The following is a 17027-nucleotide window of genomic DNA, read 5'->3' on the forward strand; positions in this document are numbered from 1 at the left end:
CACTGACGATGTGTCTATAAACGAGAACACGTGTTCGATTCACCTGATCAACAGCGGGTGTAAAGTCGGGCGCTCGCGTTCATTTACCTAACACATTGTTTATATAAAACTAATTTTTTTCTAATAACAATAATAACAACAAAAACAGCTACAACAACGGTGATAACGACGACGACAACGACGACAACAACAACAGTAGTTCACCACTATATACTTGGGTAACAAAACACCTACTATAATTACCCAAACAAACCCAACAACAACCAGAAGAAGAAAAAGTAAGAAAGAAACAAAATCATCAACAACAACACAGAAACAATAACAACACCACAATACCGGTTTCGGTGGCACAGTGGTTAAGCCATCGGTCTACAGGCTGGTAGGTACACGGTTCGCAGCCCGATACCGTCTCCAACCCAGAGCGAGTTCTTAAGGGCCCTATGGGTAGGTGTAAGGCAACTACACCCTCTTCTCTCTCACTAAGCACTAACCAACTAACAACTAACACACTGTCCTGGACAAACAGCCCAGATAGCTGAGGTGTGTGCCCAGGGCAGCGTGCTTGAACCTTAATTGGATATAAGCACAAAAGTAAGTTGGAATGAATGAACACCACAATCCACCATTATTCTTGTATAATAAAAGATAACTAACTACTAAATGTTCTGACATTATGGACAACAGCTATTCTTACTGGTAAGCTAGTGTGGGGTTGTTTGGTTGGAAAAGGACTTGTTAACGGGATCTCAGTACTGCTGTGTCACATAGGCAACTCCTTCCCACTACCAGAAAGAGATTTTTAATATCCACTAGTCGTTAGACCGGACAGCATATACCATAACCTTTGATGCTGCCAAATGTAGGTCACCGACTGAATTGTCTTGTGGGTTCAATTCTATGCCTTGTGGGTTCAATCCTAGGCCTTGTGGGTTCAATCCTAGGTCTTGTGGGTTCAATCCTAGGTCTTGTTGGGATCCAACTCAGTCGGTAGACGACTCGCCTGAGGCTCTTGGATCGTAGGGTCGAACGTCTGCGATGGACATCTTCTCTGGTTGCTTTCCCCCATGCCAATCAGTGCTCGACGACTGGTATTTCTAAGGCCGTGGTATATGCTGTTCTGTCTGTGGGTAAATGCATATAAAAGATCCCTTGCTTCTAATGGAAAAAAGGTAGCGAGTTTCCACTGAGATTATTTGTCAGAATTAAGAAATGTTTGACATCCAATAGCCGATGATTGTGCTCTAACGTTAATACGCCAAAGGGCGGGATTTAACTCAGTCGACTGAGCGCTTTCCTGGGGTTCTTGCGTCACAGGATCGAACTATCTCGGCGGCTCCATTCAACTGATTGGGTTTTTTCTCTCTCTCTTTCTAACCAGTGCAAGGTCCAAGGTCGTGGTATGTGCTTTCCTGTCTGTAGGAAAGTGCATATAAAAGATCCCTTGATGCATTAGGAAAAATGTAGCGGGTTTCCTCTTATGACTACGTGAGTTATCAAATGTGAGTTATCAAATGTTTGACATCCAATAGCTGATGATTAATAAATCAATGTGCTCTAGTGGTGTTGGTAAAACAAAACAAACTTTAACTTTAACTGCATCAGATGGGCGCTCTACCACTGAACGAAATCCTGATCTGGTTTTTCTGTTCCAATGTCGTTTTAACTGCACAGGTTAACTAGCACAATAATACGTCACAACAAATATTTACAACGCTTAAAATTATTTTTATCATTAGCAAAATGTACAGAAATATTACATTCAACAATAATTAGAAACATTTGTTCACATAGTACTATCTAGATATCATTTCTTAAATTAAAAAAAAAAACGTATTTCTCTGAAGTCGTACTGTTCCTCCACTGTCATTGCGCACTCGCTGGTAGCCAGTATCCATATAAGCACAGAATGACACATATAAACATAATTTACGTCTTCAGATGTGTGTACAACATTCATTTTACAAGTTAAACATTTTTTTTTTTTTTTTATATATATTATTAAATTATTGAGGGTTAAGAAAATATTTCACTTGCTTTCATGTCTGTGAATTGTGATAAGAAGGGACAGAACATTGAAATAGCAGTTCCCATAATTCCTAGCATATAGCTCCAGCCAATCAAACAGTGTCCCGCGTTGAACGCCGAAGCATGGTCTCCACAGTAATGGCGGAAAAATGTTGACCCGGATCCCAGCGGGAAAACCAAAAGTCCTGCGATCATTGTGAGCACTGAAACGAAACAGAATAAATGCATTTAAATATTTATTAATGTATATACATGTTTACTCAACACAATTAATTGCACTTTGCTTTTGTCATATTATTTTCGCAAGTTTTGATAACAGACGATTTTTTAATAATTGTTTTAGTAAAATGTACCCGTGGATTTTTGAAGTATTAGTTACAGGTTGGTTCTAAATTACCGTTTAAGAATATGCTATAACGTGGACACCAAACAATATCTATTGACCCCCAATTAACTGTGCTGAGTATATTACATATGTTAGTCATGGAGGCAGGGAAGGAATTATTTGTTCAACGGCACCTTTACTACTCAGCACATTTTAAACTATGGTTATTTTGTGTTCAACACATGATAATTTCGACAAATGTGTGTGTGTGATGAGAGAGAGAGAGAGAGAGAGAGAGAGAGAGAGAGAGAGAGAGAGAGAGAGAGAGAGAGAGAGAGAGGAGAGAGAGAGGTGGTAGAGAGAGGTAGGGAGATAGAGGGGGGGGGGGGGTACTGTTCTATCTGTTGAAAAAAATGCATATAAAAGATTCCTTTAAGTTTCTGTCTTTCGGTGGGAGCATTCGCTCTCTCTCTCTCCATATACCTCTATACAACATATTTTAAGATTCTAGGAGGAAACCACGTTTTCCTCATCTTTAGCTCACAGATTTAAAACAGCAGGTTAAATAAACGTGAATAGGCTGAACGTTTGCCAATCCAATCCGTTCGTTGGCGGCGTCAAACCCTCCGGTGCCGCATGGCTCTGGGTGGAAACCGTCTGTCTCATGGTGAATATCTTAACTTTAAATTACATCAAGTCTCGGCCATTACAGCTCTCTTATTTAGCGATTTAACCCTAGCACATTCGGTGATTTGTACAATTTGAGAATAATCTATTTATATTTTGGGAGACACAATTTGCATAATCACATTGGCGTAACCAGGGGTCGAATTGTGCACAAATACGGTTTTGATTATGGATAACGGGGTGAGGGTGGGGGTGGTACGGGGTGTGTGTTTGGAGTGTCGCAAGGCAACTGTTGCGTTCGGTTCAATAACAAGACTTGGAATACCAAGGCAAGTTGGATGAGCACATGGTAAACTTCCTTCTAAAAAGGGACACAAAGAAAACATACTATCAAGTTTCTCAGACAAAAATTATTTCACTCTATTGGAATGGCAAGGTTGCAAATCAGTTAACGGCCTGTCGGTGGTGTCGTGGTTAAGCCATCGGACATAAGGCTGGTAGGTAGCTGGTTCGCAGCCCGGTACCGACCCCCACCCAGAGCGAGTTTTGTCGATTCAATGGGTAGGTGTAAGACCACTGCATCCTCTTCTTTGTCACTAAACAGACAGCCCAGATTGCTGAGATGTGTGCCCAGGACAGCGTACTGGAACCTTAATTGGATATAATCACCAAAATAAGTTGAAAAAACAAACAAAAACATTTTAAGTGTGTGTGTGTGTGTGTGTGTGTGCGTGCGTGCGCGCGCGTGTGTGCTCATAAACTGTTCCTTAAGCTAGGTCCGGCCCTGTGTATATGGAAACACCTGTACTGGTTGATCTTATCTTGGTGATAGGGAGAGACAAGGCGAGTCTTAAGAAGTCTTCATCTTTTTGTCGATCTGCCAAACTAGTCATTTGGTCAAATGATTATAAGGCACCTGACTAATACCAGCTGAACGGTGCAGGTTGTGTGCGTGTGAATGTAGGCTGTATTCTTTCAAGTGTTTATTCGTTATTTCAGTTCAACTTATTCCCGTGCTTATATCCAATTAAGATTCAAGCACGCTGTCCTGGGCACACACCTCAGTTATCTGAACTGTCTATCCAGGACAGTGGGTTAGTTGTTAGTTGGTTAGTGGTTAGTGAGAGAGAGAGAGAGAAGAAGGTGTAGTGGCCTTATACCTACCCATTGAGCCCTTAAGAACTCGCTCTGGGTTGGAGCCGCTACCGGGCTGCGAACCCTGTACCTACCAGCCTGTAGTCCGATGGCTTAACCACATCGCCACTGAGGCCGGTTTTATTCGTTATGTAGTCGTATTAAAAAAATTTATAAGTAACCCAAACGTTTGACTAAATGATTGAGTTGATGAATGATGAATGAATGATATTAGCATATTCACATTTTTAGATGTTAAGGAAACACAAAATGATACTTTAAATTTAACAAGCATTCTCTGAGAGTACTGCTAAAGCATTACATGTCCCCGATTCAGGTTACCCCCCGGTTTCAAATTACCCCCACCCAACAACCAGTAAATTTTCACAAATAGGGTATATTTTTTACATCGAAACGTTGATGTATATATTAAGTATTCCTATAAAATATGAAAATTCATATTACACGAACACATATTTTGCATAAAAAGTATGGAAACCTAGATAGAGTAGATATCAGAATTTATGTTTAAGCAAATATTCTCTATTTCTTGTATACTACTACCTAAGTTCAGATATAAACTGTTAATAGTTAATACGTAAATAATAGAACACATAATATGTCTGTCCTATTATATTTTACGTATAGCCCCTTCCTGCGTCGACATCACGTCGTTTGTGTATATACACGGACGTTAAACAATGATTCAGTCACTCACCGTTTTTCTCCCCAGGAAATATCACTATGTAAAATTAGTCTAATTCACAACACGTTCATGAATCGCCGTCTAGTTTGAGATATTAAATGGGTTAATCCGAAACTTGGGGTAATTTGAAACTACCATATATGTGCAAGTTACCCCCCCCCCCCCCCCCCCCCCCCCGTTTCAGGCTACCCCCGGGGGTCGTTTGAAACTAAGGGGGGTAGCTTGAAACTAGGTTCAAACTACCCCGGGGGTAATCTGAACCTAGGTTCAAACAACCCCCGGTAATCTGAAACTAGGTTCAAACAACCCCCCGGTAATCTGAAACTAGGTTCAAATTACCGGGGAGTAACTTGAATACGGGAGGAATTTGAAACTGGGACACCGAGCCCAAAACAATTTCGTATCTCATAAGTACAAGGGCCATAATTCTGTGAAACATTAGTAAATCGCCATGAATAGAAAGTCAAACTTGATCTGTAACAGTACACGATAAAGCTACATACCAAATTTCAGCTTAAGGTCTCATTACACAGTTGACTTCCACTATAGTTCCTGATTGTGACACGTTATGGTTCACATATTCACTTCTAGGAAATGGTGAAGAATTAAATCAATATGTATGTTTAATGGTAAGACTTCTGACTATTATGCCCACGTTATTTTGTAATATTGTGCATTGACCTTTTGAGACATGGGTGTATAACGCAAGAGACAGCCAGAGTGAATCGGTTAATGAACCACCTGTTCGGACCGGTACTATAGCCAGATGTGGTCATATAGCAAAAAACTGAGATGGAAATGTTCTCAATACTGGAGTGAAAATAAATGCTTATATAATGTATGTTAGCAGTGGTGTATATTGTTAGTGCCAACGAGAACTCGATCTATTGTCAATTTTCATTTGAAGTTAGGCAATTTACATGGGTTTCAATGGCAAATGACATCTGTGTTGTGAGACCTAATATCTTGAAGCATTGTGAAAAAAGGCCGGAAAACTATACAATACATACATACATACATACCAGTCCAGGCAGTTAAGTAAATTTGCTTATTATTTTGCCCAAGTCAGTAAAATGTATTTCTTTTTATTCTTAAGACTATCCAGAATTAGAAATCCATTGGTAGCATTTTTTTCAGTCATTTGATCATGGCGGCCATCTTGAAATTCAAAATGGCCATAATTTTGGGATACTTTACATATATTTTGACTCCCAGTTAACATAGAAACACAACTCTTGTGTCTATATTTATGAGGGCAATGAACTCGCTGATAACAATTTTATTTAGTCATTTGGGCATGACAGCCATCTTGAAATGCAAAATGGCCGCCAATTAACTATTCTTATATATATGTTTACTCACAGTTGACTCACAACAACAATTTAGGTATCTGTTTACATTTATGAGCTCAGTGAATGAAGTTGTGAAAACAAAATTTGTTGTCTGACCTAAGCGCCCATCTTGAAATTCAAAATGGCCACCATTTTAATATGTTTTTCTATATATCTCAGCTCTCGGTTAACATAAAAACACAATATGTACATTTATGTAGCCATGGATTTATTGATGACATTTTTATAGTCATCCAATCGTGGCAGCCATCTTGAAATTCAAAATGGCCACCATTTTAATGTATTTTTCTTACATCATAACTTCTGGTTAAGGCAGAAGTACAATTATTTTTATAACCATCCTCCAGTCATGGAACCATGTTAAAATTCAAAATGGCAGTCATATGGAGATTTAAAAATGGCCACCAATTTTATCATTTTATCCTAGTCCACATACATTTTATGTGAAATAATTAAAATATTGCATTACTAATGACTTTCATGTTCTAGATTTTAAACTAATGAAATAGAGGAACAGACAAATTGTAAACTGTAATTCACAATGACACATTACCAGGGCTCACCCATTTAGTATCTGGCTAAATGAATTTTGTTTAAATTAGCCACTTTTTAATAATTTCTAAAGAAATATCCTAATTAATGTACATGTATCTGAAAATTGACTAAAATTAATTATTTTCCATTGTGACCACTGATTAGGCATCTACTTCGTCTGTAATGTCATGTGTATTACAGTAACCATCACCACTTGTAGAGTTCTGTACATTGCAGGTTGTATTTCTTACAGGTTCATCTACCTGAACACTTACTGAAATCACAGTTGCATCTTATCAGTTCTATCACAGCCTCTGGTGCAGTTGCACCTACAACCACATTTACAAATATATCCTCCTTGGTCCAACCATGGGTCTAGATCACTGGATGTAGCATGGAATCCTAAGCTAGGATATTTGCTTGGAGATATGCTCTTTGGGTAAGCTGTTATTTGATATTTGGCAGCGTTTCCACACTTTGGTTTGGTGATGGTGTCTTGAACTTCTATCCTCTCAGAATAGAATAGCTTAGTACCATGGAGTACTGACCTCTTTGTATGATTCATGAGTAATTTCAAGCTGGCTAAGAGCTTCAGATATAGCCAGTGGAGCTTTCCCGAATACATTCAATAGCATTTGTTTGCATATATCGGTACCATAGATTTGTCCTGTTGTGTCACATCCAGTCACTACATGCAACCCTGGTACTGTTGGTTTTCTTTCTGAACCCACTTCATCATCAATTAGTTGCATGTTGATCTGGTTGCGACTTATGTCTGTACCGATAATTAATGGGATCAGTGTGTGTGTGATCTTCTCATGAGCCACATGGTTTGAAAGTAAATAAACTACTACTACTCAGGATAAGAACTAAGTCTGTGTCTGGTGCAGAAATTCACTTCTAATCTGCTATATATCTTGTCGGTGAACAGAAGCATTTCCTGCATGTTTTGATTCACTATTAGATGGTTACATGGGTGTAAGATTTATTTTTTAACACAATAATATTTATGAAAGATGACATCAGATATTTCCACTAACCAAGCTACAGATTTTCGAAGCTATCTGAGCGCTACGATATCGAAAACTATTGCAGGCCATGATGTGACAATGACACATGATTCCTCATACTTGTGAAGTAATCGGGCCAGGCAATCAGGGTTTTATTACCATTAGGATACACAAATAATTATATGTAAATCACAACCAGATCAACCTGCAAACATTGTATAATGAACTGTATCTAGATATAGGCTCGGATTACCAGATGTTCATGCTGTAACTGAATATGACACAACAGGGCAATTGGTGATGGTGGACATCAATAAAGAGAATTCAATTTATTCACTAAAGCTCCATATATAAGTAACACCAAAGTCAGGTTAGAATCGGTGATGAACCATAGAAAGAGGTCAGTGAAAAATGTGAAGATATTACTGCATGGAACCAAGCATAAGAGTCATTTGTACAACTGATGCAGCTACTCTAAGATGAAAAGTTCAAGAAACCATCACCAAACCAAAGTGTGGAAACATTGCCACCTACCTCTGGGGTATGAAAACAGCATACCCAAAGAGCACATTTTTGAGCTCAAGATGCCATGCTACATCTGGACATTCTTGATCCAAGCAAACTTGGTTGGGTCAAGGGGGGGGGGGGGGGGTATATTTGTGACTGCTGTTGGAGGTGTAAGCTGCACCAGAATATGTGGTAGAACTGATCAGATGTAATTGTGGTGTCAGTAAGATGATAGATGTACTGTAATTTAGTGTAAGCGACACAACCTGCAATGTACAGAGCATTGCAAATATGAAACTGAGGAGGCATGCTGCAATGTGCATACTATTACAGATGAAGTAGATGCCTAGTAGGCCATTATGCATTACAATTTACAGTTGGTATGTTCCTTTATTTCATTAGTTTGTCATTAGTATTGCAATATTATAATTATTTGACCTAAAAATGTACTAATGAAAACAAAAGTTGCATTTGTATGTAGACTAGGAGAAAAAAGTACTCCCCAAATGATTACCTTGGTGGCCATTTTGAATTTCCATATGACTGCCATTTTGAAGTTTAAGATGTTTGCCATAATTGGATGACTATAAATCTAAAAAATTGGATTCATTGACCACTGAAATATACATCTAGACAACAAAATTGTGCTTCTCCATTAACCATGAATTGACATATTTGAAAATATATATATTAAAGTGGCGGCCATATTGAATATCAAGATGGCTGACAAGACCAGACAACAATTTTCCTTTTTACAAAATAATCATCTGAGCTCATAGGTGTAAACTGACACCAAAATTATTTTTCTGTGTTTAATGGGAGTAAAGATAGAGAAAAAATATAATTGAATGACGTCCATTTTGAATTTCAAGATGGTTGCCATGTGAGATGAATAATAAAACAAATGTTTTAATTCATTAACATAATATGTTTAAATAGTCCCCAAAAATATGTTTCTATGTTAAATGGGAGTGGAGATATATAAAGAAATTATATGAAAATGACGGCCCTTTTGAATTTCAAGATGGCTGACATGATAGTGGTCAGAAAAAATGCTACCAATGGATTTCTAGTTTCATGGGAACATATGACCAAAATTTTATTAACTTGAGCAAAAAAAAATGCAACCTTCAAAAAATGAACATAACTCCCTAGACTATACAGACAGACAGACAGAAGGACGGCGGCAAAACCTGTAGTCCCCTCCGTTTTGACTTATATGGGACTAATAACGATTGCAAATAATTATTTGAACAATTACAAAGAAGTATTAGAACAATAAAAAAAGTAGTTTTTCTCGACATTTATGAAAAGACTCTTTGCGAAACAAACTGAATAAAAAAAAAAAAATATATATATATATATATAGCTTTCTAGTATTATCAGACGAATAATATTGTTACACAGAATATATTATCTCGTAAATTCCACCGTGGTAGTTTGCGCACCCACCTTATATATATATCATTAAAATATACCGGAACAAACTAATTCCAAATTGCTACCGAGGGCATAATTTAAAGTCGACTTCTGTTTTACGTCCCATTTGCTGAAGACACGAGGCATGCTTGCCGCTATTGTAAATGACTTTACAAGCCAGTAATGAGCCTCACACGTAGTGCCCGGACTTCGTTTACGACCAGACGACCACGAGTGATGAAGTTGCCTGTTGCCATCATAGGCCAACTCTATTCTTTGGTGGAATTGATCGGCCAAATCCAATTACTCGACAAAGAGCGAGAATGGGTTTTAGGTTTTTCACCGTCTCATAAAGCGTAATGAAAATAGAACCCTAAACGAAATACTAACACATATACGTTCTTCTCAACCGTATTACCTGGTTTCAGTCAGTAATAAATTTGCTCTAGCAGGAAATTGAAAACTGGAGGGAAAAACACCAAGTACTAGTTATGCCAAAATATTCAGGGAACAGGTTGATGTTTTGGCTCCCGGCCTCGGTGGCGTTGTGGTTAAGCCATCGGACGTAAAGCTGGTAGGTAGCCTACTTGGTTCGCAGCCTGGTACCGGCTCCCACCCAGAGCGAGTTTTAACGACTCAATGGGTAGGTGTACGGCCACTACACCCTCTTGTGTAACTAACCACTAACAATTAACAACTAACCCACTGCCTTAGACAGACAGCCCTCATAGCCGAGGTGTGTGCCCAGGACAGCGTGCTTGAACTTTAATTGGATATAAGCACGAAACATAAGTTGAAACAAAAAGAGATGGGTTGGCATTGTTTGGTACAAGAATCAAATATGTTTTGCCTTAATTAATAGTCCGTCCCACGGGGAACGCCTTTTTTTCTGCGCCTATTGCACACCAAAATAATATATTTTTGCTATTTCCAAAACACTTTTACTTTTATTTTTACGTCAAACAAAACTGAAATTATTTACAAAAAAAAAAAAAAGAATAAACAAAATGTAGGAAGATGGGACGGACTATAAATAGATAACTACATTTGCTAAATCCAAGACTAAAGTTAAACGTGCTTAAACGACCATCTCCACTGAGCTACCAAAGTGTCCAAGGATATCATATTCTTCAAAATGATCTAATACCTGTATTGCTATTGTAGTTATGGTGTTTAGAGAAGCAATATGAATTTAATGTTTTTCAGTTGTTAGGTAAATAATGCAATGGGATGTAATTTTGTTATTTGGCTATTGCAAACGTGCTGTGCATCAATTATGATGATTTATTATTTATTACATACATTGACATGGAATGTATATATTCACACAAACCATAAAAGTGATATTCTGTGAAAAGTCACGATTTTTACTGTAAAAGTCATATTTTCACTGCAGTTAAGAATATTCACATTTTTATTGCTGGAAGTTTTCTTATATGAAACATACTACAGGTACGTCCCTTGTACATTTTTACGGTTTAATTAATGAGGCGAATGTAGAAATTGTAATTGTTTAGTTTCATGATTACCAGTGCATCTGATGGTATTTGAAAAAAAACAGTACCGGTAATTTAAAAAAAAACAGTACCGGTAATTTGAAAAAAAACAGTACCGGTAATTTTAAAAAAACCCTGTACCTATCACAATTGGATATGAAGTGCAATAACGGTGATATAACTGAAACTGATTGTGTGTGAAGGCAAACGAGGGTGACACAATGTCCTGTATTGCCTTTAAAGAGACATACCCAAGTTTTTAAACACTAAGACATATTTTTGACTTTATAGCCGTTTTTTGATAACTGAAATCATATTTTACTTATATTTTATGGTTTAGATTATCAATTTCCGTACATTCGAAGTGTTTTTGGTCATCCTGGTGCTTTTAATATCACAAAATGCATTTCTCATATTTTTAAAAACGAACTTGCGTCTGAGAAGTAACAGTTATGGAATCGAGTTTTAGTCTATTTTTGGAGGGTATTTCACCATTTCAAAGTCACAGACTCATGTTTCACTCAGTTGTAACTGTATACAAATGTGTTACAGGTTTGTAGATTAACTAAACGTAGTGTTATTTTTCACGGGTTGAAACTAGGGTATGTCCCTTTAAGTGCTTCGATTCAGGTTTTGGACGATCTCTTTGCCAGGCACATTTACACAGCAGTTATTAAACAGAGGCTAATGCTGACTGGAATTTCTTTTATAAGGAAAGAAATGTTTTATTTAACGACGTACTCAACACATTTTATTTAAAGTTATATGGCGTCAGACATATGGTTAAGGACCACACATATTTTGAGAGGAAACCCGCTGTCGCCACTTCAAGGGCTACTCTTTCCGATTAGCAGCAAGGGATCTTTTATTTGCGCTTCCCACAGGCAGGATAGCACAAACCATGGCCTTTGTTGAATCAGTTATGGATCACTGGTCGGTGCAAGTGGTTTACACCTACCCATTGAGCCTTGCGGAGCTCTCACTCAGGGTTTGGAGTCGGTATCTGGATTAAAAATCCCATGCCTCGACTGGGATCCGAACCCAGTACCTACCAGCCTGTTGACCGATGGCCTAACCACGACACCACCGAGGCCGGTTTCTTTTATAAAGTCCATGATCAAGTAAATTTTCTGCAAAAGTTCCCCTCCGTTTCACCAAAATAATTGCATAAACATACCAAGGCACCATGTGTTTTTAATCTAGTTTTTGTTGTTGTTGTTGTTTCCTTTTCTAATAGAGAGATGAGGCGGTGTTAAAAAGTACAAAAAAGGTATATACTAAATAAACTATTTCATAGTGTTTTTTTCGATTACGATTTTTATATCAACGAGTGATGTGTAAAAACCATATTTTCACTCATCACTCGTTGACATAAAAGTCGTAATGGAAGAAAACACCATGCAATAACCTCTATATCTTCTGTTTTATAGCTTTAACAGTAAAACAGGCGACCACTTTGGAAATATTGAAGTTTTTTAATCAGTGAAGTAGGTGAAATGCTTTGCGTTGTACGATTAAAACTTTTTTTTCTCTATCTTTTACAGACTCCGAAACTAGTTTCATCAGACGCTAGTTACCAGGACCTGTTAATGTGGAACCATGTGGTTCTGTTTCTGTTTAGTTTTATTACTAGCTGTTGAGGGCTTCGCAGTAACTAACACTCGAGATGTTCTACCTGGCTGTTTTGCTGTCTTGAAAGTCACAAAGCTTCCCCGTTCAAACAACAACAACAACAACTCTAAACAAAAAACAAACAAAAAACAAGAAGCAAAAAAACTAAAACAAAAACAAACAACAAAACAACAAACAACAAAAAATTCACCCAACGAAAGCACACACACACACACACACACACACACACACACACACACACACACACACACACGATTAAAAAACAACCCTAACATGCCCCCAACAAACCAACTAACCAACAACAACAAGAAAACAAAAAGGGTGTTTTAGTGTGTTAGGGGGGGGGGGGGGGGGGGGGGGGACAAAAAACCCAAACCATATTGTTTCAGAAAACTTAAAACTATTTTTGTTAATAAACCATCAGAACCACTACAAACACATGAAACACGTGTGAATAAATTAATCTTAGATTAGTTTTCAGAGTGAGCTAGACACAGGTATAACCGCACTGACTCCTAAGATGTAGATCAGACCAGAATGGCGGAAACTGTCGAATTCTTCTTGAATAAACTGATTAACCGTATTGATACGAGAGAATCCACTGAAATGGATATTACTAACAACGGAAAGACGCTAGACAGAGAAAGCAATAAAGATTATAATTAGAGTTTTCTAACTTTATAGGATCGGCTTTACGTCGCCAAAAGAAATCAGATCAAAGTGCATCTCTGTGATATGCTTTCAAACAGTTCCAATTAAGAGTAAAGATACGTTAGTGTTTAAAGATTGCCTACACATAATTTTATTATTTCCAATCACATAACTATTATAGGTTTTCTTTTGCTGTGAAAACAACTAATTTGATTAAATACCAATACAAGCTTCTTTTTCTAAGTAGATGAATGTACATACCAGCCTTGTTAAATAATCGAACAAAAATCACGTTATTCAAAATCTTTTAATTTGCGAGAGAGAGAGAGAGAGAGAGAGAGAGAGAGAGAGAGAGAGAGAGAGAGAGAGAGAGAGAGAGAGAGAGAGAGAGAGAGAGAGAGAGGGGGGGAGGGAGGGAGGGGGGAGAAGGAGAGAGAGTGACAATAATTATTTTCTGTTATTAACACATCGTTATGGTTATTTTATTGACTACAAATAGTGGGAATGTTTTGGGGCTCAAAAATATATTTTAAAACGTTATTATAAATGTTTAAAAAGAAATAGTAAGATGTAAATAACTTAAAATATATACTGCCCGTGTTTAACATTGGGCTTACTGTGAAAGAAAAAAAGCAACAACAGTAATACATGTAGGTTGTAAGCGGAGGCATCAACACTTTATAGGAACTTAAAGGGACATTCCCGAGTTTTCTGCATTATAAGATGTTTCCTACTAATTAAATATTTCTACGATTAAACTTACATATTAAATATATTTTCTTGTTTAGAATATCAGTGTCTGTATATTTAGTCTGTTTCTGGTCCTCTGAATATTTGTAAGAAGCCCAAACTGGATTTTCTCGTCAAATAATTTCGTACGTACAAAATTTTTATTTTATGACATAAAATGAAATTTAACCTAGTACAAATATTAGAACAACCAGAAACACGTTTAATATACAGCCACTAATATTTTATGCAGAAAAATATATTTGATATGTAATTTCAATCATTAAAATGTGTCGGTCAGTCAATAACATCTTAAAAATTGCAGCAAACTCAGGAATGTCCCTTTAATAATTTGATGAAACAGAACCTCATGATAATGCCAGTGAAACGTTTTGGTTTTGTGAGTTAAGAGCGGGTGTTAGTCATATTATACCCTGTAATCAGGCGATCTTATACAGACAAAACAGTTCAGCAATTCGGTACTACTGCATTATGCATGGACCTCCAATGACGTGGTAGTTACGCATTTCATTTTGTATTGGAAATCCCATTATTTATACCGACCAAAGACGCATCAGTTAAATTCCAGTGTTTCATTTCACTTTGAAAGTCACAAGTTTTCTTCAATGTATGCAAATTTACAAAATTAATAAAACCTTGTTTTGTCTTAGTATATTTACAAACCAGCAATGAGTTCGAGATGGTTAAAATTAGTTACTTTTCTGAACAGATAACCAAAGTGAATCAGCAGAAATTAGTTTTACGCTACATAATAATTAAGATTAGAGGCATTAAGTGTGTATTATCTATGTGACAAGCCATACGTGGCTGACCTACCTCCCACCGCCTGTATGTACCCGGCCACCAGGGACAGCCTCCTGTTGCTGAGGGACTCTCTGACCAAGCCGAGGTCGTACAGCGCCAGCACGGCCGACAGACACAGCAGCACGCACCCCGTGCCGTACAGCACGCACGCCGCCTGCCACGCCCCGGACGGAATGTTACCCAGGTGGTAGTAGCCGCCGTACGCCGTGCACACGTCTTTATAGTTCTCGTACAGGGAGTCCATGTAGCAGTAGCTGACCATCCCGAACGAGTGCGTGTAGTCCAGATGGATGATCCAAAATGGCTGCAAGAACGTGAAGCTGCACGAGCCAGCCACGAGCACAGACAGCACGGTCCACAGAACTAAAATCGGCGAAACCATTGGTGATATCGGGCATGATCCGAGATCCTTTTTGGAATTAGGTGTTTTGAGAAACAATCGTTTTGTATATTTCAGGTGTTTAAAACATAGAGGTACTAAGCTGCGTGTTCTGTTTTGTCATAATGAAACCACATCCATTAAAACAACTTTAATTTAACAAACATAGACCTACGAAACTGTATGTTCTGTTTTGTCAAATGAAATCACATCCATTAAAATAACTTCAATTTAACAAACATAGACCCACGAAACTGTATGTTCTGTTTTGTCAAATGAAATCACATCCATTAAAACAACTTTAATTTAACAAACATAGACCTACGAAACTGTATGTTCTGTTTTGTCAAATGAAATCGCATCCATTAAAACAACTTTAATTTAACAAACATAGACCCACGGAACGGTATGTTCTGTTTTGTCAAATGAAATCGCATCCATTAAAACAACTTTAATTTAACAAACATAGACCCACAAAACTGTATGTTCTGTTTTGTTAAACGAAATCACATCCATCAAAACAACTTTAATTTAACAAACACAGACCCACGAAATTATATCTTCTGTTTGTTAAATGAAACTACATCCATCAAAACAACTTTAATTTAACAAACATGTCATGTCACAGAGCTAGTAAGTCGAAATCCAGTAAAACACTTGAGAGTTTGTATTGTCATTGAAAACAGATTCAAGACGTGTATAAAAAGATCTTTTCCATCTTTACCACCTTGTTTGTAACAAGAAAGTGTCACTAAGATGCAATACTTCATTCACTTCAACTCACTGGTTTATTATACTTGTTTATTATTTCTGTAAGAAAAATCGATGTTCCAGAGGAGCGTAATAAATAAAATAATAATCAGTCGGCTGTAAATCTTCAACATCCTTCGTTTTTTCCTTCACAAAAGAGAGAAACAGTCACAAACAACGCACAACTTTGTCAATGTCAACCTTCAAAAGATGCCAGACGTTTCACATATAGGATTCGTCCCCATTTGAAATTGTTTGCTACAGTTTTCGCATAGCTTTCGGCATTGCGGCAACTGTTGCTGTATGAAACCGTGGTACGAATTCCATAGAGTTCCGAATGCACACGAGTTCGCCGAAGACTGCCTAAAGCCCCGCACCGCTGTCTTAGACGTATATACATGTAATTGCAAAACCTGCGAAGACTTCACAAGACTTGCTCGGCGCCTCTCGGCTCATTATTCACGAGTTGCTCAAATTGACGAGCGATTCATTATGAAGCGTTGGTCGCTGTTAGTATATGAAAAGGTTTAGATTAGTTTCACATATGGCTTGTGAATAAAATGTACAGATACAGTTAAAAATGTAGTGTGAAAAGTTAGATGTACAATTTATATCATACAACTTTTCTTTTAGTTTTTGTGGTTTAAAGGTACATTATCATGGATTTACACGCCCTTATTTCTCTAAAAATTAATTATAAATGAAAACTGCATTCATTTGGAACATAAACCCTCGTTATTGTATCACCCAAAACGATTTAAATGAACCACGGGGAGCGAAATCCGTGTCAACCCGCTCGGCAATTTTTATTTTTGAATTTGGGAACTCTTCTATTAAAGGCAGCGTTGTAATAGCTTATTGAGCTAAATATAGCAGGCACGGTGAATACTAATATACTATGAAATTACCTATGGGGCTATAACATA

At 37.5% G+C, this 17027-nt stretch overlaps 1 protein-coding gene across 1 annotated transcript; it reads right to left on the reverse strand.

Annotated features, from left to right (window-relative positions):
• Positions 1–1710: 1710 nt before the first annotated feature.
• LOC121391143 (LHFPL tetraspan subfamily member 2a protein-like) lies at positions 1711–16465 on the reverse strand. The gene is made up of 2 exons (XM_041522871.1): positions 14985–16465; positions 1711–2228 (listed from the first exon to the last, which is right to left on the reverse strand). The coding sequence occupies exons 1-2, from the start codon at positions 15352–15354 to the stop codon at positions 2014–2016; spliced, it is 585 nt and encodes a 194-aa protein (XP_041378805.1). The 5' UTR covers positions 15355–16465; the 3' UTR covers positions 1711–2013.
• Positions 16466–17027: the final 562 nt, after the last annotated feature.

Source organism: Gigantopelta aegis, chromosome 3, assembly GCF_016097555.1.
Source record: "Gigantopelta aegis isolate Gae_Host chromosome 3, Gae_host_genome, whole genome shotgun sequence".
In the NCBI taxonomy this organism is placed as follows: Eukaryota; Metazoa; Mollusca; class Gastropoda; order Neomphalida; family Peltospiridae; genus Gigantopelta; species Gigantopelta aegis.

Excerpts from the sequence above, each read along its gene's own strand:
- LOC121391143 (XM_041522871.1), bottom strand. The coding sequence starts at position 15,354 with ATGGTTTCGCCGATTTTAGTTCTGTGGACCGTGCTGTCTGTGCTCGTG. Across the intron at positions 2,229-14,984 it reads GTACATACAGGCGGTGGGAG|TGCTCACAATGATCGCAGGA; the intron begins GTAGGTCAGCCA and ends GTTTCGTTTCAG.